Consider the following 26,991-nt stretch of genomic DNA (forward strand, 5'->3'; position numbering starts at 1 on the left):
GCGCGCGCATGAGCGTCGACGTGCGTAGGAGCGCGGGGTACACATACGTCGTCGCCGAAGTCGTCGGCGAGTGGCCCGCGGGGCTCGAGTGGCCGAGTTCGAATTTCGCGGGGGTGGGGTACACGGCTCGTTACGGGCATCCTTTCAGGGCCCCTAAGTGGACGTCGAGTTCGTTAGAGGGGCCCTTCCAGGAGATCGCGGAAGATGAACAGGGTGAAGGCGGGAGATGCATGGGCTCGTGTTTCCACAAAGAGATATGGCTCTCGCTTAGACGGCAATGAGGCGCGAATCGAGATCCTCTTCGTCTCCGCTTCCCTCTTTCTCTCGTTGTCTCGGCGTCCCTTTGTCTCTCTCGGTTTCTCCGTCCTCCTCTCGCCTCCGCCGCTCGCGCCCGACCTCTCTTTACGTCTCTCCGCGGCCCCGTGAACCCTCACGGTATTATCAACGCGTCGTTTGTTCCATTTGATTACCTCGGCACAATACAGCCGCGCGCGAAAACGTCTTGATACGCGTAATTGCGGAAACGTGGGCGCAAATTTCGTCCTCTTTCTTCGCGATCCGCAATAGCGTAAATATGCAAAACGCGAAGTAATATGGGGACATTTTTGTCGTCGATCATAATACGTCGAGCAACTTATAATCTTATTTTCCCTGTCTCGTTCGTGCCCTAGCGACTTAATAAAACTGCGCTTAGGCGGAAAATGCTTCTCCATTACGCGCTCGCCGCCATTCGTTTTGTTTACGCCACGTAATAATTACACGGCGCGTGTTTTTCTCGCGGACTTTGTTTCGCGCGTAAACTTTCCTCGGTAACGTCATCCTGTATATATCATTGTCATCCGGAAATTACCCTGCAGAGTTTCTCGACGATGCGGGAAACACATGAAAGGGACAAAGTTACGAATTCCTGAATTATGCTCTTGGCACTTGCAGCACCGTCGATTCGAGACACAGGAAGGATTAACTTTGACACGGCAGCGATATTTCGTAAAGAGTTTCTACCCGTACTTGGCGAAAAACATTGACGTCTAAATTTCGCGTGAAATTGTTCGCAAGAAATTCAAAGCAAGTTAACGTCGACAATTAATATAAGGGATTTTATTTTCCTAAATCACATTGTAAACAAATTTTACTTTCTACGGTGCGTTAAACTCGCATTTCCCACGTACGACACCTGTCTCTGTCGTAAACGATATTCATATTTTCCGGTTGCCGTAGCATTTCGTAGGATTATACGGAAGCCGGAACATAGCGTCAGGATAACGTTGGAACAGTATGTATCGCATTGAAGATAACGTCAGTCAATACGTACAGGAAACATCGAAGCGTATTCTCTTCTGTAGCGTCAAGCATTTATTCATTAACCGAGAAATCAAAAAAATCGCCATTCTATTGAACGATTGAATATTTCCCTAATTCAGAAAATTAATCAGACTCTAATTTAAAAAACAAAATCGAATACAGTCGCTCGATAATAAATTTTATTTCCCCGAAATAAAAATTTTGGAAAGAAAACTTTTTTTTCGAGATTAGATTCTTCGCGAGTTACGCACGTTTCGAATAATAATTTAATGAAAATGATTTTCTTCTCGCCGCGAAATTGGCACACGAGGCGCATCTGGGGTTTGCCGGAGAACAAAGATATCGCAGCGAAGTGGTTTCAATAAAAAAAGATAGCACTCTCTGTAGCCAGCGGTGCCGTAAGTATGTCCTAAGTGCATTTAACGATTATTTTATATTAACGGGTGAATTTATTAGCGGCCTCCATTATCGAGGTTTGGCGGCCCCGAGGTGGCCATCTATATACCTTTCGTTTTACCGAGGAGCCGTGAAGGTCGTAAGGAAAGAGAAAACGAGAGAAAGAAAAAAAAAAAAAAAGAAAAATGAACGAAAAGAAGGAGGGTTAGTGAGTTAACGGCAGTCTCCGTATCTTTATCCCGTGGCGGTGGGCCGTCTTTTGTTTCACTTCTTTCGTGTCTTGTGAATACTTGAAGAGATGCCCGGACCCTAGTGATATCGATAGCGTTATCCCGCTGCTTTCCAATGGCGAGACCTTTATTTGCGCGCAGTAAAAGCCCCTTAAGAATTCAAACGGCGACGTAGTTCCGGAAACAATGATGTACGCGCATTATTCGCGTGGAGGACGATGCCTGCGTCACATTACTCGCAAAATAAGTAGTCGCGAAGGATTAATTTTTTTTACGCGGAACGAGTGGCGAATTAAGAAAAAAAAAAAAAAAAATAACAGCGCTTTCGGGAAGAATTCAAACGGAGAAGACGAGAATTCGTTCCAACTCGGTTGTATCTGTTGGTCTCTAGCGGGTAACTACAGCCTCTTTTCAATCCCCGCGAGCGAGGGGGGGGAGGGGTGTCGGTGGAGTTTCGTAGGACGAAAAGCTAAAGAAGAAGTAGAACCGGAGGAAGACTCCTGGGCTGTCGGTCGAGACCGCAGGACCGCCATCGAGAGGTTACGAGTCGGTGGCCGAGCAAAGAGGGGTGGAAGGTGGATGGTTGCGGGTTATGCTGCCCCTGGGACTAGCCCTGATGGGGTTATGGGCCTCCGAGGCCTACTCTTTCCACCCGGTTTCTACATCCCGTTTTCCTTCCATTCTATTCCATAATACGCCGGGAGATGTATACGTCCTGCAGGACGCCCGCGAAATGCGTTCTAGATTGCATTCGGATATAGGGAGATTCACGGCGAGACGGGGGGGGGAGGGGGCGGCGGCGGAGGAGCGGGTGAGCTCCGGGCTGAAGGAAGAAAACGACTCGGCGCAGCAACCCTTGCGCGAGAGATCGAGCTGGGATTTGCGAGGGCGTCCCGATTACTTTTCGCATCGGCGATCCGCCGTATTCTCCGGACCGAACGACGACGATCTCGCGCGCCGCGGTACATATACTTACGTTCCCGACGCGAAATTTGATCCCGGCCTCCCCCGTAAGCTATTCAGCTGGGAATTGGACGCTCCGTACTTACCTGGAAACAGAAAGAGAAACAAATTATTCGAAAATTGCCCGGCTTCGAAATATCGATGGGCATCTCGAAGAGAGGCCAACGATACGCGATAAATTGAGAACGATATTGTCTTAAGTAACAAAAAAAGCTGCGGCGTATTTACGAGCTGAGATAAATTACCAGAATAATTTCGATCATCGATGCAAAAACTGATTTAACGAATCGCGCGGATCTCGATCCCGCTTCTTTACGTTTCCCTCGTCCGCGACGAATTCGCGACAAGGATACGTTTCCTGTTACTTCCCCCTCGTTGAACATAATGACGCGCGACGAAACTCTTGCTCGATAACAACCCAGCTGCGTGCACGCGCGCGTGCATAGCCGGCGCGCTGAAAAAAGCCGTCGCGCGAAGGGCGAAGAGAGATTTATGCTCGCAAGAAAAGAGGAGAAAAAGGAGCCGGGCTCTCTCTTCCTCGGCAGCGAGTCGCGCTGGGAATCGAGAACGAATCTCATACGTATACGCGCGCCTGACTCCGCGGCTCGCGTACAAAGGGAAAGAAGAAGCGGGCAACGGGAGAAGGAGGCTCATGCCGTAATTAATAAACCGGTATGCTAATTTCTGCGAGGACAGAACGCGCGCGTTTTCTCTCGGCGAAGCAAGTACGTCCGGTATAATCCCGTGTATACCCCGAGGAATAGCGTGGCCTTTCGTAACATCGGCTGCACGACGAAAGAGAGAGAGAGAGAGAGAGAGGGCGAGATGTAAGACGAGATAAATTACGCTTGCCCGCGCGCGGGCGCACGCTCGCCGATATGGGGCAAATAGTTTCGCAATTCCGATACGAGGGTCCCGGGCTCGTTTCACGCTGCCCGCCGGTTGCGACGCACGATCTATCGCGCGAGGTTGAATGATTAATTCCGAAACATCTCACGCGAATATCGCGCGATAAAAAGAACTTTTGACGCGTTATTATGAGTTATGCGGTGAGTCATGCGATAGAGTATGCAAAATGTAATCGCCAAGTATTCGAATATTAATGATAAATGATATGCAGCGGTGAAGCTATTTCCTGACTCCGCAACGTCAGCCGATATCATTCCCTAGATTTTATATTAACCCGAAATATACAATTATCGCATGCATCGTGGAAGCTCTTTAAAAAATATCGCATTCGCGAAGCTTCGTCTTTGTCAAATCAATCAAGCTTTTTGCCTGCTTCGTTAGATCGAGATTCAGCGATTTTCGCTAAAATTTTTTGTGCACAAAATCGAAGACGTAGCGCGTACTCGAGGAAACAGCGTACAAGTAGTGGCGCTGGCCCGACGTAAATCAAAACGTACGATGCGGAGGAGCCGATCGTCACGTGCAAATGAGAGCGGCGCGAGAATAGTAACCAAGAGAGATGAAGGGAGAAAGAGAGGCATGGCGAAAGAGTAGCGCCGAGCTTTCCGGCATCGCGAGACGGCGAGCCGGCGGAGCTTTGTGCTTCGACGGAGGGTGTCTCGCGGCAGCCGGAGGGTGTAACCCCGGCTTATTCACAGGCAGGAAGCGAGAAACGAAGGAAACGGAGGACACGAGACACGTCGTCCTTTTACGGTGGCGCAAGCACGTTTTCGTACCGATAACGTCGACCCCATAGAAAACGCGTATGCTTCCTGTTTAAAAGCCATCGATTGTTTCTCCTCGAACATGTCTGAGACAGCTGCCCTCCGCCGCATCTCCCTCCCTCCCTCCTCAACCCTCTTTCTCCGTCTCACGTCGCGTCGACGAAAAGTTTGTCAGTGAACTGTATAAATGCGGTTTTACCGAGTGTCAGCGTGAACGTGTACGAAAACGCGCGGCAGACACGCGTCAATCTGGAGGAGCGAGAGAAAAAAAAAAAAAAAAAACGTTCGCTCGAACAAAAAGCACAAGCGCGTGTGGGCTCGGGCGCAAATAGGTAGGGGAGGATGGGGGGCACACTTTTAATTACACGTTCGATTGCAAGGAGATACAAATGGCGAGAGTGCCGCGATTACATGCAAAAATACGATCCGTGGCGAAGAGAAAAACTGGTTGCGAACGGTCTCACGGGGGAACTTTATCATATAGGTAATAAGTGAGACAGCAAAAGAAACGAGCGAAAGTAATCGAACCTATTAGGCCTGCCGCGACCACACGTGAGATGAGAATGTGCCAATGCATTAACCGCGAGTGTCATGAGCATTCTTAAAAAAGGGGATTACTCGCGGAACGAAACCTTAGTTGTACAAGAAAGGTAGTGAAGAACAATGCTACACGCTATAACGAGAACAATCTTTAATCAAGATTGTAAATAACATTTAATTATCACGCGATTTCCTGCAAAAAAAGGAATTTTGAAAATAGATTATATTTTGCAGTAAAGTTATTTAAATCGCGAATTAAAAATAAAAATAATAAAATTATAATAATTAAATATATAACAAAATCACTAAATTCACAAATACAGGATATCGATTTATTCACATAATTAAAAAAAGATTCTACTTTATTTAGTACCTTTTATTTAATATCCTTCTCTCGTTTTTATACCGATGATTATTCGCAAGTGACGCGTAAAGCATTTTGCGAGAACATAGCCGATCCACCATCATCTCGTATAAAACCAATTTCGCGGGGATCGTACGACCGTCTCAAGGAGTTTTACGTGCCCGTAAGGACCGATTGTTGGCCACGGGGATTGAGAAAAGGGGCCACGGAAAAGGGGAAAAAAAAAAAAAAGACATACAACGGAGAGATTATATTTCAGGATTTCGCATACATCGGGCGTACCGCGAGATCTTTCGCATTTCCTGCCACGGATCCCAGTGGCTTCGGCGATTTTATATACACCGAGGGATGTGTCGCCCTTCTGAAACCATTTCCAGATAACACATCGGCCCCATTACGATCTCGCGCGCATACCTCCGGGTGCTCCTTCGCGCAACATGCATTATGCATGTGTGTATCCACGCGGGCGTACATATAATACGCAAACGAATTCTATATCGTTTTCCCGATCGGTTTACGATCCGATGTGTCTGTCGCAGTTTTACAATGATTGAAAATGCAGAACGAGTACTCGGGCGGATAGGCGCGCGCAAGTGCACTATCGTGGCGCGCGTACGCGTGTAAACACACGTGGAGGCAGAGGAGGCAGCCGCGCCGGGAATCGGGAGAGCTTCATCAAAGTTGCATAAGCAGCTCTTAGGAAACGATCGGCCGCGGGATCCCGCGGGATCCCGTGGCCGTCCTGCAAAGGGCGGCGTCGGCCGTAGGCCGGTCCTCCGTTACTTTTTCCACGATAACACGAAGCGCTTGTAAAACGATGAAAGTAGATCGCCTGGGACAGGTTGAGACCGTTACGTTAAGTAGTCGAACGTGACTCATAAAACGTTATTCCCCGTCCTATTATTTGAGACATTGCGAGCCACGCGTCCTCGTTTATCTTTACCGCATTACCGTCATTATTTCGCATCGTCTTATCTGATATTAAAATATAACAACTTTACGAAAAGCACGAAATTTTCTGCATCTCATTCCGCGCGGCGTAAAAAGCAAATGAGAATTGTCCGATAAAACTACGTTAAAATACAACGGTCTTTCGGAGCGTGCAATCTTTTTGGAGCACCAGGTGTCGGAATAAGAATTGGTATCGCGTTCAGCCAAAATGGCGCTTATCGCTGCCACCTTGGTCGCGTGAGAAACCACCCTGCGAGGGTGGGCGAGGGGGAAGCTTCGTGAGATACAAGGCTGCATCTTAATGCGTTTCTTATTTCGATGCGCGCACACACGCGGCCCGTGCAACCGTATACCGACACTTATACATCGGGAATCTCGCGTAGTAGATGCACACGAGGGAGAAAGGCTGTCAGTAAGATGCGGCGGGCTGGTTGACTCGTAGATTTATCGACGAATTTAGCCGCACATTTGTTCGCCAGGATTTCAATACAATTGAAGGATTCTGCCATTGCCCTCGCGACGAAACACCATCGCGGCGCGCGTCCACCGGATGTGTCGATGGCAAGGGGATCTGCCATTTGGTATTGTAATGGCACTTCACCTCCATTGATCCTGGCCTCAATCCGAACTTCTTACGATTTAACGGGCTCGGTTCGCACCCTTCAAAAATATACTGCCCGTTCTGATTTTACTATTTTCTTTCTTTCTTTTTTTATTATACTAATATGACAACGCACGTATAATTATGATAAAATTTTTATTGTAAAATATTTTCGTGCCTTTTCAAAATTTTTATTATTTTGCGAATACTTCCTGGTTTGAACTTACACGGGTAATGATCTCGATAGAGACAAAGAAAATCAGAAACGCGCGGAAAAAAAAAAAAAAAAATAAAATCGGGGCAGAAAGGAAGGACATGGCCAGAGGGCTTATGCGCGATGCGTGCGGGAGATAGCGGCGGCGTATACAGCGAATCTACCGACCGCCGTATCGAATAATTGGCTCCCGCGGCAAGTGCACATCCCGCCCATTATGTGCATCACTGCACCGTACACGGCTATGCAGGACGGACGGGATATCGTAGACGCTTCCCCTTCTTCTGCAGATATATCTATCTCCGCCTTGCCTCCCTCAAAGATCCTTCAATGAGCACGTAATCGATGCCTCGTCTCGGTGCCCTTTCGTTTCGGCCCCTTTCACGCTTCGGAAATAGATATTCGCAATATACTACTTGAACTCCGCTGAATCGTTACACAGAGTGCAGGGATCAGTTTCAATAAGACTGGATAGCATCTATCTTTTAATTACTTTCTTATCTCTCGCTTGGATAAATCGTGCTCCTCGCGCGGTCGCCTCTATGCGCAACAAATTATCGCAATATTTTTTTTTTTTCCCCCCCGCTCCGAGAAATACGTTAGACATCGCGGTGCGATTTAGATCGAAACTCAGATGGACACGTTTCATGTCGCGTTACTTAGAAATTCCATTATCGCCGTTAATGTACGCTCGCATTATCCGAATATGGCACGGCGCGCATCGACGTTGGCGATCTTTTCCGATCGACGATCGCGCGACTATAACTCGGCGAAGTCGTTGACGCGCGGTAGCGCCACGCCGCTCCGGTGCAGAGTGCAGTCGACCATAATTTCATCAACGGCACGAGTGTGTGCACTGGCTGCTAGGTATATGCATTTGAATTTGATTAGTGGTGCAAAAGGGAAGGACGGGTAGGTAGCGGCGGGAGGGTCCGACCGGTGACACCCTTTGCCACCACAACCCCAACCGCTCGCTCGCTCGCTCGCTGCTGCCACGACTGCACAGTCGTGGCTGCAACTACTGCAATTATCCGCACACGTCATACGCGCGCATTACGCCAAACCCCGGCTCTCTATGCCTGCGGTCACCTCGCGCTTCCCACTGACCGTTCGAATTCGCCCCTCCTCCTCGACCGAAGCCGCCAGCTTCGACTGAAAACCCCGAAACTGTCTGAAACTTTTATCTGGCTGCAATATTTTTATTTTTTCAACGACTCGCTGCAACGTGACGAATACGTAAGTACGAAGTACGAGCAAAGAGTTGAACGTAAACGACATAATAAAATTTGCAAAAATCTCGATAATGCGCTCCGCGGTTTCGATCGATCGGCGGGCTCGCTCTTACGTACCGGTGCCGGCGGGCTCGGGCGCAATACCGTTCGCCGACCGTTTGAAAATTATGGCCGATGATCGTTCAATACCTCGGCATCAATCACGCGTTTGCCACGGCGGCGAGCGGCGTAGCACACGATCGCATTAAGGAGAACACGATAGCGATAGGAACGCACGCAGGGCGGCCCGTCGACTCTCGCCGGCAATAAACCGTCTTTACGAGCATTCTGCCTGTTTACCGGCGCGGCCGGCACATTTTTTTCAATCGGACAGAAAGAAGAAAGGTAAAAATGAGCAGAAGAGGGTGACGGGAAAGAAAAGTGAAGGCCGGTATATATACGTCCGCGTACATATTTTATCGCCGTCGCTGCCGTCGCGAGTTTCGAATCGTGCGGCCCGCCTCCATCGCGCTCGCTCCGAGTTAGGTTTAATTAAAACCTAAATCGTATTTAACTGCGCCGTAAAACAAGTCTGATGTCTTTCGTAGCGGCCCGCGCGGTAGCCACCAAACGTTTGCGCGATCCTCTCGCTCTCGACGCGACTCCGCGCAGCTTCTTTTCGATGCCCGGTTCCGCCGCGGAATTCAGAGTAGCGCGATGAAGCGATAGAAAGAGAGAGAGAGAGAAAGAGAGAGGCTGGCACGATGCAACTCGTTTGATTCCCATCGACACGCGTATCAAATTTTATCGGCGGATTCTGCCAGTCCAATTATTCACGGTGCGATCGTATAAAGCGATTGTCATTAGATCTTGCACCGATAACATCTATTTAAATCTTGCCTGCTTGCACGATCTATGGTATTTTATGATAACTTTTGATAGTAGTAAAAACCGCGTAATATCGCTTCGAGCGATCGGAATTTCCGCCCGAAAAATTTGTTTATCTCGGTATCGAGTGAAGAAATCCGGGGAAATAAAAAACGGGATCCTCGAATATTAGTAAGCGACAACTAAATACATTTTTGGCGAACGGTATCCGCGTACAGGCCCTAGTATGGCGTCGAACCCGGCGGAAGGATTCTCTTCCAGCCAATCCCTCTTCTTCTCGTGGCCCCGTGCACCACCATTCCCGTTGATGGGGAACGAGAAAGACGAGCAAGAAGGAGCAAATAACGGCGGAAGAGAAGAGAGAAAGGGAGAACAAGAGCTGCGCGTATAGCCGTGCGGCAATAACGCCGAGCACCAGACGCTAATAACAGACCGTACCGGCTGCCCATAGGCCATCCCGGCAATGAAACGGGACCAAATAAAAATCACGGGGGAATTATTATGGTGGACGCGGCAGGAGAACCGAACCTCGGCGGAGAGCCGGGTTCTGTGACCCGCGCGCGTCGGCTCGCTCGCCCGACACGTAGAGAGATTTCCCAGCGTGACGATTTTGCGAGGAGTTATCGCGCCAATTTCGCGCCCGAGGCTCTCGCTTCCGATACGATACGCAATTAATTGCTCTGTCCTTCTTTACGCCGCGGAACATTGGATCGTCGCGTCATTTGCACGCAGGTTTGCCTTCATGTCGACTACGGGCAAATTTATGAATTCAATCGTCGCTCTTTTGAGAAAGCCTGACTCGATATAATTTTGTCGAAATTATTTCTCTACTTAATATTAAAAAAAAAATATATATAATATATTATTATTTTTTTTATATTTAAAAATTGATCGATATTAACGATGGCTAAGGATATTAATATATCGTACAAATTTCTTTTTTTTTTATATTAATTCAACAAGGTATTATTATAAGTAACTAGTTTTTAAGTCTCTTCTGGGCGAAGCCCCGCGGGCGGTGCGCTAGGCGATAGGAAAGGATCGTCGAAACTATGGAGTGTAGGCCGCCGAAAGCGGAAGAATGAAGGGTGGCCGCGCGCGCGGTTTTCGCCAACGTGCAATCATCTCCGTGGGAAATCCGTGAGACGAAGGCGATGCGAGGCGCGGCCTCGCTCGCGGATAATGCCTCGTCCTTAAATGCACCGGCACGAGGCTGGAAGGTGCCGACCTTCGCATGCACGCACCGCAGCCCTTAGGTCGTACCGTCCGCCGGCGAGTCGAGAACGGACGGGAAGAGAAGCGGACGCGGAAAGAATTATATAGTGAGGAGAGGGAGATGCGCGCGAGAGCGTACCAGATGGAACCTGGACGAATCCGAGTCAAGACCAAGGGAGAGAGAGACCTCCGAGAGAAGAATGGCCGATCGCAATGAAGATTTTAACTGGTACCGCAGCCCTCGTCGGCCTCTCGGGTCGGATTTTTTTTTTCTTTGCTTTTTACTATCGTTTCGTTTCTCTCTTCCTCTTCATTTCTCTCTTCTGTTCTCTAACGTTCGTCTCCTACTTTTCGAGAACGATTTACCCGGGACCCGGCGTACAACGTCACGGCCTTCGCCAAAGTTACTTCCCCGCGTGACGTAGATACGCGAAAAGTTTCGCAGAAAATCAGACGGCGCCCACATGTGGAGATACGACGCGCGGAGATACTCGCGTGCACGCGATTGCGCGATAAACGCCACGGCGAATGAAAAACAATGAGCCGGGGCGAGAATTATTTCTATCATATAAGCCGGGCAACAATTAATCACCGGCAATTTAACGCCGGCGCGGTAAAGAAATTAACGCGCTGACACATAAAATTATTCTAAAAATATGTTCTCAAAATAAGTTTCTCATAATTCGTATTAGCCAGCAAATGCTGTTAGAACAACAGTAATTTCATCATGAACAGTTTTATTATAAAATTTTGCGAGTTTTATTGCGTAATCAAAAGCAGAGGGAGAAAGCCTGCATTTTAAAGACCGTAAAAAAAATTTAATTATCATACAAAATTTAAAACTAAATAAAGTTATCTCGCGCATAAATTTCGCGCGGTCTTCGTAATTGGTTCGAACCGAATTGGTCGTTCGCGAAGGCGATCTTCGACAGATTGTCATCGCCGGTAGGAGACCTCGTCACGACGCGAGAACCGGGAACGACTTCGGTCGTCGGCGCGAGGCAAAACGCTTTTCTTTTTTTTTTTTCTTCTCGCCGAGAAGAAACCTCAGCACGCACAAAGATAACGACGGTACTCCGCGCTGCGGGCTTGTCACGGAGGCGCGCGCGTAATTATCGCAACGGCACAGCGAAGCCCATGAAGAGGAGAATGCATCGTTCCGATTATCGGCGAGCTCGCATGATCGCGCGCGTAATTACAGCCGCGTTCGCGGCTTCATCCCCGCTGCGATGCGCGAGAAGCCCGATCTCCTTTTGGCATCCCCGGGTATCGCGACGATTACGCGCCTTCTGATCTCTCAGATTATGGTCAATTACTTTTTAACCTTAAATCATTGGTGGGACGAATAGCGAATAACGAGAGGATGTTCCCCGCGTGGCGCGGCCGCGGCAGCGAGAAGGAGAGAGAGAGAGAGAGAGAGCTTTCGTGTCTCACGTGCAATTTTAATGCAATTCACGCATCCCGCTAAGTATAGGAGCAGCGGCCTAACTATCAGGTGCGAACGAATACCCGCATTAGTCGACGCGACGGAAATTAATAACGCTAGATAAATCGGCGATAGTTGAAACATCGACGTCAGTCATCGGTGAGGTGGCTGGGACGCAGGCTATGTACCTATAATTAGTCTGATCACGTTCGATATAATTGCGCTATTAGTTGCGCCCGGAAACATCAAAATACTCACGCGCCCGTATCTTTATAATACTTTTAATTACAGCCCCGCTCGTTTTTTTCTCTCTTTTTTTTTTTTTTTTTTTTTTAACTGCCACGTCATTTTTATCCGCGCGAATAAAAGAAAATGGAAGTAAATCCTTCCTTCCTTTTTCTTCGTTTCTTCTATTCCTAATATTTCTTTTTTTTTTTACGCAAGAAAGTACGGAAAATGTCCGGGCTGAAGGAGCAAGTGCTAACCACGGTAACGCTGCAATGCAATCTCCCCATAAAGAAGTGCGCGCAAAACATTCGCGTGCACGCGGACGCGCGCCGTGTGTGCGTAATGTACGTGAACGCGGTGTACGCGCGCATGCACGTGAGTTCGCCCTTACGGTACGATACGTGTACGCACACACGTGCAGAAACGTACGCCCACACGGTTCACCGGCACACACGTCCGGTGAAACATGCGAGAGACGGGAGGCAGGTGCTCCGCGCGCCATTGGCCACCTCACCAGCATGGCCGTACCCCTTTTCCTCACCAACACCATCCTGCAGCAACAACGTTACCACGACTTACGAAGATGCACGTTTAAAGGGAGGTTCGTATTAATACTCGCCATGGAAATGTTATTGTACGCGCTGAAAGGGCCACTCGTGCGTCCGATCGTTCACTTCTCGCTCCCGCCTTTCGGTGAGAAGAATTGCTCGCCGAAATACCGCGTTAATTAAAAAAAAGAAAAGAAAAAAAAAAGAAAAGTTTATATTGCACGCGCGACAAGAAATACAAAAATTGATTGTACTCGTAAATTTACCGTGTAATCGGAAACTCGACAGATCACGGTACGCCGATACGAGGGCTAGTTCCGACTGTCAAATACGCTTCGTGCACTTTAACATGTTATTACTGTATTTCGATTAAATGCTGTCCTCTGGCTACACGCGGGAGGATAGCAATTACAGCGTCGCGTTCGCAACTTCGTCAAATTATTAATAGTACCGTGACGAAATAATTTGCGCCCACATTTAGCACGCAGATAGACCCGCGTCTCGCTCTCTCGCTCTATCGCCGTAAGAACGCAAAAAGTTTTTCAGCCTGGCAATTACCGCGAGACTTATCGACGAACTATTATTGAACGGCTGCGCTTTCTCGAGAACTCTTTCGAGAAACCAGAAGAAAAAAGGCGATTTCGCCGGAACTTCGCCGGCGGAGGAATCGCACTCGCCAGCAGCAACAGCGGGAGGGCTCAATAATTATCGCTCGAGAGTTTCGTTTCGACCACGGCTACTACGTATATTGAATGCGCAAGCACACACATACACCCGCGTGTGGCACATCGACATAGAGAGATACGCGATCTCCGTTCCACCGTAATGGCAGACTCGCCCCAACCGAAGCAATTAGAAGTACGAGGTAAACACAGAGCAGTGCGTTCCCGAGCGGAGCCATTCGGCGTTGGTCCGGCGCGTTATTTTCTTCTCGCTCGCCTGTAAAGGCTGTAATTAAATATTCCGTGGGGCGCAGCGTGGCCCCTGCTGAAGGAACGTGCGGTTGCCGTCCGAGAGGTCGAGACTATCTCTCCTCGTCCACCAAGTTCCTCGCGTATCGCCGCGCTGATGAAGAAGAGATAGATAGACGCGCCGGTAGTTTTGGCGCGCACGTGTGTATAGAACGGATAGAGAATTGCCCGATGAGACAGTCGACCCTCGAGAGGGAAACGGGGAGGAAAAGAAAAAAAAAAAAAAAAAAAAATAAAAGAAAGGCGCGACGGCCCCGGGGATTTAAGTTTCTATAAATCATCTCGGTCTCTCGAAACTCGGACCCGTATTTACGACCCCTCGACCCCAGCCGGTGCCTGACCCACGGGACCGCCTTGTCTCATCTGCTTCTTTGTATTTAACTGCGAAACCTTTTAACGACAACTAAGTGTTCCAGCGGAGCCACGGCGAAGAGAATCCGCTCCCGGGATGATTTCAGCCCGGGCGCGTGATGTCTTCGGCATAAATTATATCGGCGAGACCCGGTCGGATTTTGAGCGCCGCGGGTTTACTACCGGTTCCAGGAACCGTCGCTCGCGGTCCGTGCCGGACCGAGGAGATTGTTTCTACCTCGGAATTCCTTTCGAGTCCTCGACGGCGGGATAGAGATCGCCGAGCGATTGTTTCGCTCGAACGCAACTAACGATGCCGGTGCGCGACGGGCCCGGTTATTATCGCAAATAAGATATTTCCTGTTTCCCCGATCGGATCGGTGAGTTACGCAAATGCCACGCGAAGCCTCCCGCGTATTAGTACTCGAATCAATTTACGTCATTATCTCTCAGTTGCGTAAGCAGCAAAATCTTCCTTCGGAATTTATTCTGGCTGCCTTTATTATACCACGGTCAACGCGGGTGGAATCAATCGGCCTTTCCACGTCGAAATACTTATCTGCGTATTAACTACTTCGGGGAAATCTGGCTAATGAGCGTAGCGGAACAACGAAAAACCTCGCCCGAAATATTCTCCACACTCGCAGCATTTTAGTCAGCCCGGTCTGCCGGCCGGCCGGCACGTCCACTGGCAATAACAGGCTTTTCGGTAATGCAAAGAGTAATTAACATTCCTGTTTTAATTACAGCCTCCGCCCGGCCACCCTCTTTATTTTCACCACCCCTTCCGTACCATTAGCCGACGTTCGCTCCGCGCACGTTTGGCGAACTGTGCACGCGCTCGCGCGCGCGCGATATACACGTTGCACGTTGAGCACGAGCTCGTATCGGAGCGTCGGAAAATATGTGAGCGCACAATATACATGAGTTCGTAACGCGTACCTTCGACAGAGGACGGCCTAAAGGTTTTTAGCCCGCGGTGGCGAGCTTTACAATTAACGGAATTAATATCGGACACTCCTATTTATTATGGGCTTTTGATACGCTCGATACGCACCTCCCACGGTCGGGACGCAAGTGCACAGGGCGACGGAATCGCGTTTGCGCCACACAGGCGACCAAAAATCCGAAGCTGGCGTATTCGCGCATCGGTGTACCGGATCCGATCCGGATTTCCGTGTGCGGACACCCGTGTGACCTTGTGTGCATTTGAGCAGGACGTGTGCTCCGCTGCCGGAGCCCGCGTATGCAACGCTCGTCATATCGATCCCCCTCGCTCCTCTTTCTCTCCATTTTCTCTCTCTCTCGCTCTCTCTCTCCCGCACTCTGTCACCTCTAGCTCGCACACGGCACTCGCCAGCCCCGCGCACTCGCGCGCACCTTTTGTAGTCGCGCGACAAACGCGTCGTAATACATAGGTACCTACCTATGCGGCGCAACGATATCGCGGAACCGCCGAGTTTCAATTTCCCCGATTTACTCGATATTACGCGCGGTTGTCACGCCGCGTATAAACGACCGCGAATCAACGACCCGCTAGCATTACGAGAGCGTAACTTTTTGCTCTGAAATCTCGGTGCGCTGCTGTTTACCGGATGCGGTTTTGAAATTCCGATATCTTAGTAAAATATTATTATGAGATTTCACGTTTGATCGTTCCTTTAATTTTTTTAAATTATTTTAATTATCGCTGCCTGTTTTCATGGGATATTTTAATATAACTAAAAAAATTTAATAAATAAAAAAAAAAGATAACGTTTGACTTTCTCAAAAAATAAATAAAATTAAATATATTCGTAGTATACGCAAATAATAACGATGATATATTCATCGATCTTAATACGCTGTCATTGATGACATTACGATCGATTTTGTTCTAAAGATAAGCTAATATTCTCTTGGCACCGAGATCGAAGCTGAATCGCGTTCATACATCAACGGTATACCCAATCTCTTTTGCGGTCCGTTCGCCAAGACGAGATCTACTTTCCGTGTCCTTCGTTCTTCGAATCGGAAGGACGGGAAACGGAGCTCCGTCTCGTAGCCCGAAGGCGCTGGGCAAGAGGATCGTCCCGATCCTCCGATCATTAATCTCCCGAATCGAATCTCGAGTGCCTCAAGACGATTGGGAGAGGTGGGTACTCGACTCTCCCCGCGTAATTCTTCCTCGTCTCGTCGTTTCTTTCTCCGGCCCTTTTCTTTTTCTCTCTCTCTCTCTCTTTCCCTCCGCAGCTTTTCGAACGTCGATGACTCTTATAATGCGAACGGCCGCGTTTCTCGCGCTGCTCGGCGACGTGTCGACAGTTTCTTGAGAATATTTCATCGAGGTCGAAATTGCGAAAGACCCGACCAGAAAACGCGACGTGAACGGAGAGAAGGAGAGAAAGAGCCGTCTCTTTCTCTCCGGGGGCCCGGAGGGTGCGCAAGAGGGGAAAGGGTGAGGGAGAGAAGGGAGAAGGGTCGGTCGGTCGGTCGGAGGTTCCATTTTGTTTCTCTGCCAGCGTGTGGCGGCGCGATAGCAGCGGCACTCTGTCAGAGCGTGACGTTATCACGACACCCCTTCTACTACCTAGCCAAGGGGTACCCCGCACACTCCACCTCCTGACAACCCCGGGGTGCCGACCTCGGTCCCCCTTTCCGACACCCGCTACGGGCCTAGGGTACAAACGTGGATCAAGCCAGGGGTTGCCTGACTGGCTGCCGTGCGTTCTCTGTCCTTTCTTTCTTCATTCACATTCGTCTCGTTTCCCCCTGTGGACTTTAAGACCTCCACCCTCCAACGAAAGAGAGAGAAAGCACGTGAGACGATAGGAAAGCCGCGAGCGAAACCGCGATAAGATTGTGTAACAAGCCGAAGGAGTTAGAATTTCAGCGTGAAACGGGGAAAGCGTTTTTGCATTCTAAGAGTAACTCTCGTACCTGTCGGTGCGGCACTACCCTGCGCGGCCTTCCGGTGGCCGCCGGCGCACGAAACGCGTCACGATACGTGCCCGACACGAGCCTGTCCCGAAACTCGTACATTACAAATAGACTTTATGTCTATTCGCGGGACGAAATAATACGGTGCACCCGGGGTATCGTGTTTACTGTCCGGAAACCTCCAAACTCCCCAGCGGAAGTACGATTTCACTCTCGAGCTGGCATTCAACAATGATGTAGTGCCCGGAACGATGCTCGATAAAATGAAAGGAAGATGATGCCGGGTACTCATTACCTCGCTCAAAATGCATGAATATGTCAGATGCAATCGTAAAGCCAAGAATGCGGTCGATTTGTATTCTTTTCGAGCTTAGTTTACTGTTAGTTCGTTCCGCGCGTACGTATTTAAATTCGGACGAAAGAGTCGAAGGCACGGAAATGTGATTGGCGATGTCGTCGGCGTTAGTGATAACCGATCGTGAACATGAAACGGAGCTGCGGCCAAAGAGACGGGCGGGAAGAGAAAAGAAGAAAAGACGGGGTTAGACGGAGGCGAAAGCGGTTGTATATGATTTCGGATCGGAGCCAAGAACATTTCAGAGATCCCTCTCGGATCTAACCAGGTATGCAGGCAGCGGGTTGAAAATAAGCAGCGACACGCCATCAACATAGCATCGCATAGCGAAGGGAACCTCGCATTTGACTTTTTTGCCAGCTGGCAGCCTGTTATAGCGGCAGATGATCTCCGAGCCGCGTTCTCTTCTCTTCACTTCGTTCCCCTAGTCCTGAGTACCACCACCGGCACCACCACCGCCTCCATCGCCACCTTCTCCTCCTCTTCGTTTTCTTCTTCTTCCCTTCCCTCTCTTCCTTCTACGTTCCTTTTATTTCGACTCCTTATTTTCTCCATACGAAAGAGAAGGCGACCGAGGCGACTCCATCATTTCTCAGAGCCCTGTGCTCTGTGCTTCCATCTGATCGTAAAAACGCGCCACTTTTGTGCCCCTCCGAGGGATAATATCGTCGAGTATGTATATACATATATGTATGTATATATATGTGAAAGGCTGGAGAATCAGACTCGAGAAAAGAAGATATATTTGTGAGGAGGCGTGCACGATCGGCGTTGGGCAGAAAAGCGAACAGAAAAATTAGCCGGACTCATAAAGAGAACTAATTCCGCGGATACATCGCTTACGTTAAATATATATTTGATTCAAATTAATTTTTTTATTTTTTTTATTTTTTTTTAATCTTTACAACACGATGTTATGCGGAAATCGTCACCTGTCGTTACGTCCGATCCCGGAAACTACGAATAATTTCACGCGAAAACACCCACGCGCGCGAACAGTGCCACATACGATACCGAACTCGGGGGATTCCTTATAAATCGCCAGGACACGCACGGGAGATATTATCCGTTGACACGCGAACACGTCGACGATATCCTAAACCAGATCAGCCGACCATAAATCCGAGCCTTCTTCTCGTGTTAGGAGATCGGTCGTACCTGACGAGAAGAAAAGTAAACGAGAGATACGCATTACAGCATGTAAGATTTCAGATCTACGATTTCCTCCTTTCGAATTCTATAAAACTTGCACTTTTTAACTCATAAAGCGAGTCGTCCTTAGAAATCGGAGATGAGATCGCAGTCCTACGAGGCGCTACGCTGACGAGGCAGATTTCCGAGGATCCGATCCGCAAAAGCAGCATCGAAAATTACGAAAGAAATATCTCCTGTTCCCAGAATTATGTCTACCCATAACGCTTTTTTTTCTTTTTTTTTTTTTTTATCGAAATAATTAATCTCGAGCTCGAACCGGTCATTTAAGCGATTTCGCTTTTTCTTCTCTTCGCGCTATTTTTCTCCTACTCTAGTATGTTACATTATACATCACCATGGATTCACACGAATTCTAATTTATTCACAGAGCTAGTCCTCGGAATGAAAGTTTTACCCGTTCCGATTTTGGCATTCGCTCCTTTCATCCGAAACGCTCCTCTTCCATCCCGTCATCTCTATAAATCTTTTACAGATCTCGTAATTGTCGCGGACCTCGCTTAAAAAAATTATTAAGAAAAAAAAAAGAAAAAAAAAAGGAAGATTTTTATATCATACTAAAACCGATTTTATTAAAATAAATTTTCAACGTTGCACAATTAATGAGGATAAAAAAAAAGAAAATAAAATATTAAAGAAACATTAAAGAAACATTAAGAGATCAAACGCTTTAGAAAAATATATATTGACGAGAAAAGAATTTTCATTTATGGCGCACCGTAACGGGTGCACTAGCGGGACAACACATTCTCATCTAATTCGAACGAGAGTTCGTGGCTATATAGAGCAGCCGGTCGGTACTATCAAGGCTGATTCGCAGAGGTGGTTCTGGAACTGGTGGTTCAGACACTAAGCCTGTAGACGAGGAGAAGCACCTGTGTCCCTGCTCCGCCCCCGGCCGAACCGACGACTAGATCGATGCGAGAGCTCTCTCCCTTCTCTGTTCTCGGCCTCTCTCACTCTCTTCTTCTCTCTCGTCCGTCTCTCGCGCTCTCGTCTCTTCCTCGTCCTCTCTCCATCTGTCTTCCTCTTTCTCTCTATCTCTTCGCAATATCTCTCTGCGCATCTCCGCGCCGGGTTCTCACGGCAAACAATGCACCGCGCGACGCCCTCGAAAACATCCACTTCTCTTGTCGCGGCGACGAGAAAGAGAAAGAAGGAAAGAGGAGCGGAGAGGACAGAGCTGCTATCCACGCCGGTTCGAAAATTTATTTCCGAGACCAAAAGCTCTCAGCGCACCGATTCGGGAACGAGTACCGTCGCTCTCAAATTTTCCGGATGCCTAGTGAGATCCCGCGGAGCTACAACCGTTTTGATTTATCCGCCAGACACGCCGGACTTATCGAATATTATAAAATCGCGCTAGCTAAACGTATGATTTATTCCGCGTTAAATTATTTAAAATATCAACGCAATTGCTTTAACAAATGAAATAACTTTTGATATATTATATTTTTGCTCGAAAAAAAAAAAAAAAAAGAAAAAGAAATTTATTTTGTACTTATTTATATGTATCTGTCGTTAAGATGTTCGCGATTGATTTAGATGCATCACACGATGATACGTAGTAATGCGCATCCGCCATTTACATATTCGGTCTATAATCCGTGGCGATACAAAGATCCCTCATCGTAAGGACGATTGCCGAACAATTACGTTAACGAGGATAATCTCACCAGAAAGGAGAATCATCGTCATGAACGACGGTGTATTTATCGGACGTCATCTGGCGAGTTCGCCAAATGGAATTTGATTGGCCGTTTGCCACGAACAGCTCTTGGTCTCGGTGGACGAGTACTGTGCTTCGGCTGCTCATGTGATTCTCTCTATTCTATCCGCACGTGTATCTATTCTCTCTGGTTCCTCCATTTCCTACCTATCCTATCCTAGCTGTCACCGCACGAATACGCGCGAATGATATACTACGGTCTAACGGCGGCTGATACGTCTAAAGAAATGTAACATTTAAATTGGTTCACCCGAAACGAAGAGAAGAAACGAAAAAGCGTCTTGGTTTTATTCGCTAAACATCGCGCTGCACACTTCACGAAATTTAATACGTAAAAATAATAAATCTAAAGAATTTATATGATTAATTTTCCTTTTTTTTTTGTTTTTTTCTTTGGCCTGTATTAAAACAAAATTTTTCAGCGTACTTACGAAGCTAATTATTTAAAAAAATTCTATTATATGTACGAACAAGATCTATCAACTCTGCGATAAAGCAAGCCTCTTCTTTCGCGTCTTTATCCGCTTTTCTTCTCCCTTTTTCTTGACGCCCTCGATTCAACCTTCTTCTCCGGGATAAACCAGGATAAATGTCTCGGAAATATAGTGGGCCAGTGTCTGGCAGAGACCGGAAATGGAAGGTTGTGGTCGGATACGGATATGTATTTCGTTTGCCTTGGCGAATTTTTTTTTTTCTTTTTTGTAACGTTTTCGCTCTCGTAACATTTTCTGATATCCGGAGTGTGGCTCGAGTGGAAAATCTTAACTAGAAAATCGCCAGGTTCCATTTACAAAGCATAAAGTAATTAATTAAAAAAAAATTGTTCATTAATCATCACCGCGATATTGCAAATGTATTACTTGACCATTAATTCGTCCATGTAAAATACGCGTCGACGAGTATATTTGGGATATCCCGCGTACGAAAATCTGTCTCGTATTTCTCGCACGGGCGATAAATGACGAGACGGAAGAATTCAGAAGGATGGTGGAGGTGCGCGATTAAAAGTCCTTCAGAGGATGCCGCGGATACACAGCTGGCGAGAGGTAATTGCGCCACGTGACTGTTGGTGTATACTACACCGAACCACCCTGCGCGCCCCGCCGCGAGCTTCGCCACCAGTACCTCCAGCAGCCTCGAACCCCCATCGAGTCCCACTCGGTTCCCACCGCCCCCTCGCACCCCCTCTGGAGGAACGAGCAACGAGCAATTTCATTACTGCTTAACGCCTGTCATAAATCTCCACGGGCGCCCTCTCGCTCTCCCTCCCTCCCCTCTTCCCTCCGCGTCTATCCTCTTTCGCCCGCCACCCTGTCGAGGTTCTCTCCCTTGTTTCACCTCTTCTCCCCCAAAGACTCAACCCTCACTCGACTCCGCATCTCGTCTCTTGCTTTCTCCGGCTCAATTTCTCTGCACTATGTTTCATCGCTGTTATCCTTCGCGCCTTCTTTGTATTTTTTTTCCCACCCACCTTGCATCGCGTCGACGTTACAAAAAAAAAAGAAAAAAAAAGATAGAGGAAATGGAAAACGCACAGAATGCCTTCTCGGCACTTTTTGTCTCGCTGTTTAAAGAAAAATAATGATGAAGGAGCATATCTGCGCGCTTTTTCGCTCCCTTACGCCGTTTCTTTTCTCTCTCTTTCTCTCTCTTTCTTTCTTTCTCGTCTGTTCTTATGCAACTTTCAATTGTACCGCGTCCTAATTCACGTGAGAAGCGAAGAAAGCGACCTGGGAATATAATGGATACGACGGATATAGGAAACGCGAGGAAAGAGCGTTACAATATGAGAAACACGAACGCTTCGCAAGCGTTCTCCGTTCTCCATTCTGTTCGCGCTTTTCGCAGTCTTCCTCGACCGCGAGATTGTCGTTAGACGCTTCATTTACTCCCGCTCTGCGAAATTCACCGGTTGCGTCGCTAGGGCCGCGCTGATAAATCACGCAAGTCCGCTTTAAACGCTTCTGGCGCGCGAGGAGCGGCAGCGCGTTTCCTCACTTTTTCATCGGTCCACGACCGGGTTATATCTCTCGCACGTGAGTGCAGTATTTGCCAAGCGCTGCCTCCGGAAAACGGAGCTGAAGAATGCAATACGTCGAGAATAATTGCTCCCTCATTTCGAATCCTCTCTTACCGCGTAAATCATCGAGTTTATATTTTATTCGCGAAATCGTTAAATCGTTATAATTTTATTACTAAAAAAGTTTCGAAATAATTTATTCTGTTCTTGCGTTCGATTTTATGCATTGTAAATATATGTATATGCTATTTCCGTGCGTTGAGTCGAGCCGCGATGATTAAACCTGCTACGAATGCTTCTTGGAACGAAGGCCTGTCATTTTCAACAGTGTCAGCGAACAAGAAAAAAATCTGACAGTCGGTTGGCTTTCGCGCGCGAAGGATCGGAATGCAGATGGCATTGTTCTAGGGCGCCAATGGGTTCCACTGTCGGAGTTGGAGGCGTTGATGAGCCGGCACGGTCCACGGATGTTTTCTACGGTCTCGTACTCCTCGGTTCTCGCGATCCACTCATTCTTACTCGTGAAGACAGCGGAATGCGATTCGCCGAGCCCTCGCGCGACTCAGCTATAGCAATACGCGTCCGCAAAAACTCTGTCATCGTCGCGGACGCTCGCGATTAAAGTTAATGCCGGGGAAGTCGCCGCCAAACACACGTTGCTTTGACGTGTTTTCCTACTAGCTGCGCTACTTTGAGCTCGCGTTATTATTAAATAAACGCAAAATCGTTAAGTGCAGAATTTTAGTCAACGTAAAATTTCATATAATGACATAACATTTTGTAAATCTTGATGGAAAAAAAAAAGAAAGTTTTAATAAGTTTCAAAGAAGCGTATCGCCGACATGTACGATCGATAAAACGTGTCAAAAGTAGTTGAGGCGTTATCCAATATAGTTCACATAATTTAATATAAAATAAACGAGAAACTATAACTTGCATGATAAAGTTGTTTAGCTTTTCTTACAATATATTTCAATATTGCAAATCGACAAAATAAAATAAAGTAAAATGCAATAAAAATTCGCACATTAAATTCAAAGGTGTCAAAGAAGCAGTGGCGTGAGAATTTCAAAATGGAAAGAAAAATAAAAAAAAAAAGTTCTGACGCAAAGCTGGATTTATCTCGAGGTATTTTTAACTACTGAGAAAGCCAGAATCAGAAATATTTTTTCCGATGCCGATGAACCGTGTTCGCTTAAGATCCGCGAGGTTTATGCGCTTCGGTTCTTCGCGCGAGGCGTGAGTAACGTCGCTAAATCATACGCGGTTACGACTGGTCTCTAGAGATAACTCGTAGATAAGGAGAAGCGAAGATCATGCCGTGCGCGACCTGGCTCGCGTGTATCAAAGAACTCCATCTGCCCGGAGCCACAAGCTCGCCGTCCAGCCACGGCGTCAATGTCAACGGCCTAATCATGACTAATGGTTCTTCACTAGCCGGCTTCTCTCCCTTTTTCCTCTCTTTCTCTCTCTTGTCAGACGCATCGGCGCTGAACTTCACAACGGTACCGAGGTATCCGCACGTACACGTTGGCAGAAACACACGCGCGTATAAAAGCGTCATGTACTCGTGTAATACGCTTCCATAATTGTGCGTACAGCGGGAAAGGTGAAAGAAGTACAGAAAAAGACGAAGGAGGGAACAAATAGACGGAGGAAAAAAAAAAAAAAAGAAACTAAAGGAGACGGAGGAAATGGAAAAAGATAGATACTTAGTAAAATCGTTATACCTTGTTTCTTCAGTGGTTAACCTGGCTTGTATACGCGTACCTTACCTACAGTGACGCTCACAAGAAGCGAAAGCTGATCCCTATCTCGTCATGTTCTCTCTACGCTCGGCGATCCGCGCGATCCGCGACGACTGGGGCCGAACAACGGACAAGAACGGGGACGTGGACCAGCCAGATTTTTGTCCAATTAACATGCACCGCGTTGTGGAATTTTTTGCCGATGCAATCTCCATGTGGCACAGGCCTATATCTCACGATATTACGATTAATGTAATTTGACGTCGGTATTCCGGACGCGAGAGCGCCGTGCATGCGAGTACGCCGAGCGCCAGTAACGCGTTCGATCCCTTCCGAAGATCGGTCCACTTCGATCTTGCCTGAAGACAGAAACGATTGCCGCGAATCCCGATCATGTCCGAGAGCTGAAACTGTGTGTCCGCGCAGATTTCGATCTCTCTCCTCTCAACCGCATAAAAAACGAGCGTGAATTCAGTGCAGCTCCAACGTCGATTGTAAAAAAAAAAAAAAAAAAAATTTGGTGGTTAAGCTGAACGACGCCATCAATTACTGTCGTTATCGTCGATATCGGAATCTCAAAATAATTATCGAAATTTGTATTCCGTTATTACCGAGTGGTGAACGCAACGTTCTCGTCGTGTCTTCTTTCTTTCTTTTTTTTTCTTTCCGAAATTTTTTGTTAGTTGATAGACATACAGTTAAGAGCTTTAATGTAACAACCAAGAAGCGTTAGCTATCCCGGAGTCAGCATATCTGGATTCCCGGAAGATCGAATAGTCGCGCTATAGAACGATTCGAATGAGGCAGGACGAAGAGCGGAATTGCTTATATAGAGATGGCCGTCCGTGATATAAGATCCAGCGTATCCCGTAGGAAATCCTGAGAACGGATCTATCTTACCCCGAGGGATAGCGTCGTTGCGGAGGGAGAGAAGCGCGCGGGAGGAATTCACCTGTCAGCCTGAATTAAAGGATGGCGGGATCGCGCGCGTGTGAGACCCAGTCGGTTCGATTCCCGCAATTGAGGCGTCTTGCAGACCGCCTGGTTCCCATTTCGAGATGCCGCGGAGAGGATACATTGTCTCGACCTTCATACAAACCGACTCCCCGAACTCCTAACTTCAGAATGTTTGGAGGACATTTTCATTAATCGAAATTAAACGAGACGCTAACTGACGTATTTCACTCAAGCCAAATTAATCGTTTAGACGAAATTATCGTAGATATTACACTTACGTGAATTTTTATTCAAAGCGTGAAATAAAGATAAAATTTTGAAAGTATTAAATTTAATAATTTATAACATTATTAAATTAATGAAAAAAAAAAATCTAGTTTTTTAATTGAGTTTATTTAAGCATACGTATGCACGTGTGTAATTTTAATATCAGTGATTCACATAAACGAAATAAAGATCGGATTTAATGCGCTAAACGTTATTCCTGATACCCCCGGACAATCGGAGATTCTCCGGACCGACTCTTTAGTGCGATCCTCTCTCGTTTTGGCTTCTTTCGCGCGGGATATGCCGCGGAGGGCATTTACGCGGCATCGACCGCGAAACGAGTCGCCTCTCAGAAGTCGCCGTGTAAGAATGAAGAAAGGAGCAAAGAAGAAGGCGAAGAAGAAGAAAACGGGGAACGATACCGTCTGAAGACCGTGAAATCCGGATCCACTCTAAGCCCCGTTCAGCCGGCGAAGCGACTCTCGCTTTTCTCTTTCGTTCTCTTCGTCTTCTGGACGCCCAATCCGATAAAAGGAGGATGCGCGCGAAGCGAGAAGAGAAGCGCGTGGCGAATCGCCGCAGTGGTTCGTTCGCCTCGCCGGTTCGTTAACCGTCCAATCGTGGCGGTGCCGGTACAAGAGCGGCGAAGACACCGTCGTGTCGTCCGCCGACGAAGATGCCGCAAAAATCTGACGTGACTCGCTTCGGCTGTCCGAAGTCCCGTCCTTGCGTTCCAAGTCGGGAGAGGAACGCAAATACAAAGACGAGCAACTTTCTACTTGGAAATAGAATTGAGTAGCATCGAGCATACACTCGCGTTTCGCCTCCACTTCGAAGCCTCACGTTATTTCGAGGGAAATAAAAAAAAAAAAAAAAAAAAAAAGCACGTAACGCGTAACGTTTCATTTACAAAATCAGCCAATTCGTAAATTATGCCTGAATATCGAAACGTAAACGGCGCGTTGGATTATGCATGATTGTATATAATAATTATTAATTAATGTTTGGTTAATTATACGTCACAGAAATTCACGGTGCGTAGTCATTTACTCTTCCGGTGTAATTCGCTAGCGCTAGTCTATCGGATGTAATTTATTCCAAGTTCTATTGTTTCGCATCCTTTATTATATCAATTGAAAACGCGCTCGGGGTTTTATTTGATATTTTGTCAGCGCCAGGGTAATTAATTTTACAAATGCGCCTAACGAGATTAACGATCGTTACATGCGCGAAATGAGAACACGGATAAAAAAAAAAATATATAATTATATATGCTTACAAAAGCACTAGTTAATACATTTCAATAAATTATTCTATCTGCCCTGGTAATTGATTTTTTTTTCTTTTCTACAAAACAGTAAAAAATATTTTGCTACAGCGATGGAAAAATGTACGTCGTTTGAAGAAAGAAAATGGCTTTCTATTTTTAACGTGACACGACTGCGAAAAGCGCGCTTCTTCCAAAAATAACAGCGATATTATTTCTTGACGAGAACGCTATTTCCTGTCGTCGAAAGGTAGCCCCGTTCATAGAGATCGAAATCTCGCCTTGTCCTTCGAAGCGAGCCAGTGTCCGATGCCATAATAGATCGATTGTATTGAAGTGTCACCCCAATGTACGTACCGCAACCTCCCCGGCAACGAGAATAGAACAAACGCGGTTTCCTTCTCCCCCCTCCGTGAGCAGCGTCATCGCGTCTGCGGATCTTAGC

The 26,991-nt window shown here is 47.4% G+C and overlaps 1 protein-coding gene across 4 annotated transcripts in view; it reads right to left on the reverse strand.

Moving 5' to 3' along the window:
- Hth (Meis homeobox homothorax) overlaps window positions 1-26,991 on the reverse strand; it is a 388,286-nt gene that overhangs the window by 102,369 nt on the left and 258,926 nt on the right. The window contains exon 11 of one of the 4 annotated variants that reach the window (XM_070670916.1): window positions 2,736-2,977. The exons of the other annotated variants lie outside the window; for them this stretch is intronic. Within the exon in view, the coding sequence (XP_070527017.1) occupies window positions 2,948-2,977 (30 nt within the window). The 3' untranslated portion in view covers window positions 2,736-2,947. Of the gene's footprint in view, window positions 1-2,735; window positions 2,978-26,991 lie in introns of those variants that run through there. 4 annotated transcript variants of the gene reach the window in all.

Source organism: Cardiocondyla obscurior, linkage group LG22 (genome assembly GCF_019399895.1).
Source record: "Cardiocondyla obscurior isolate alpha-2009 linkage group LG22, Cobs3.1, whole genome shotgun sequence".
Lineage (NCBI taxonomy): Eukaryota > Metazoa > Arthropoda > Insecta > Hymenoptera > Formicidae > Cardiocondyla > Cardiocondyla obscurior.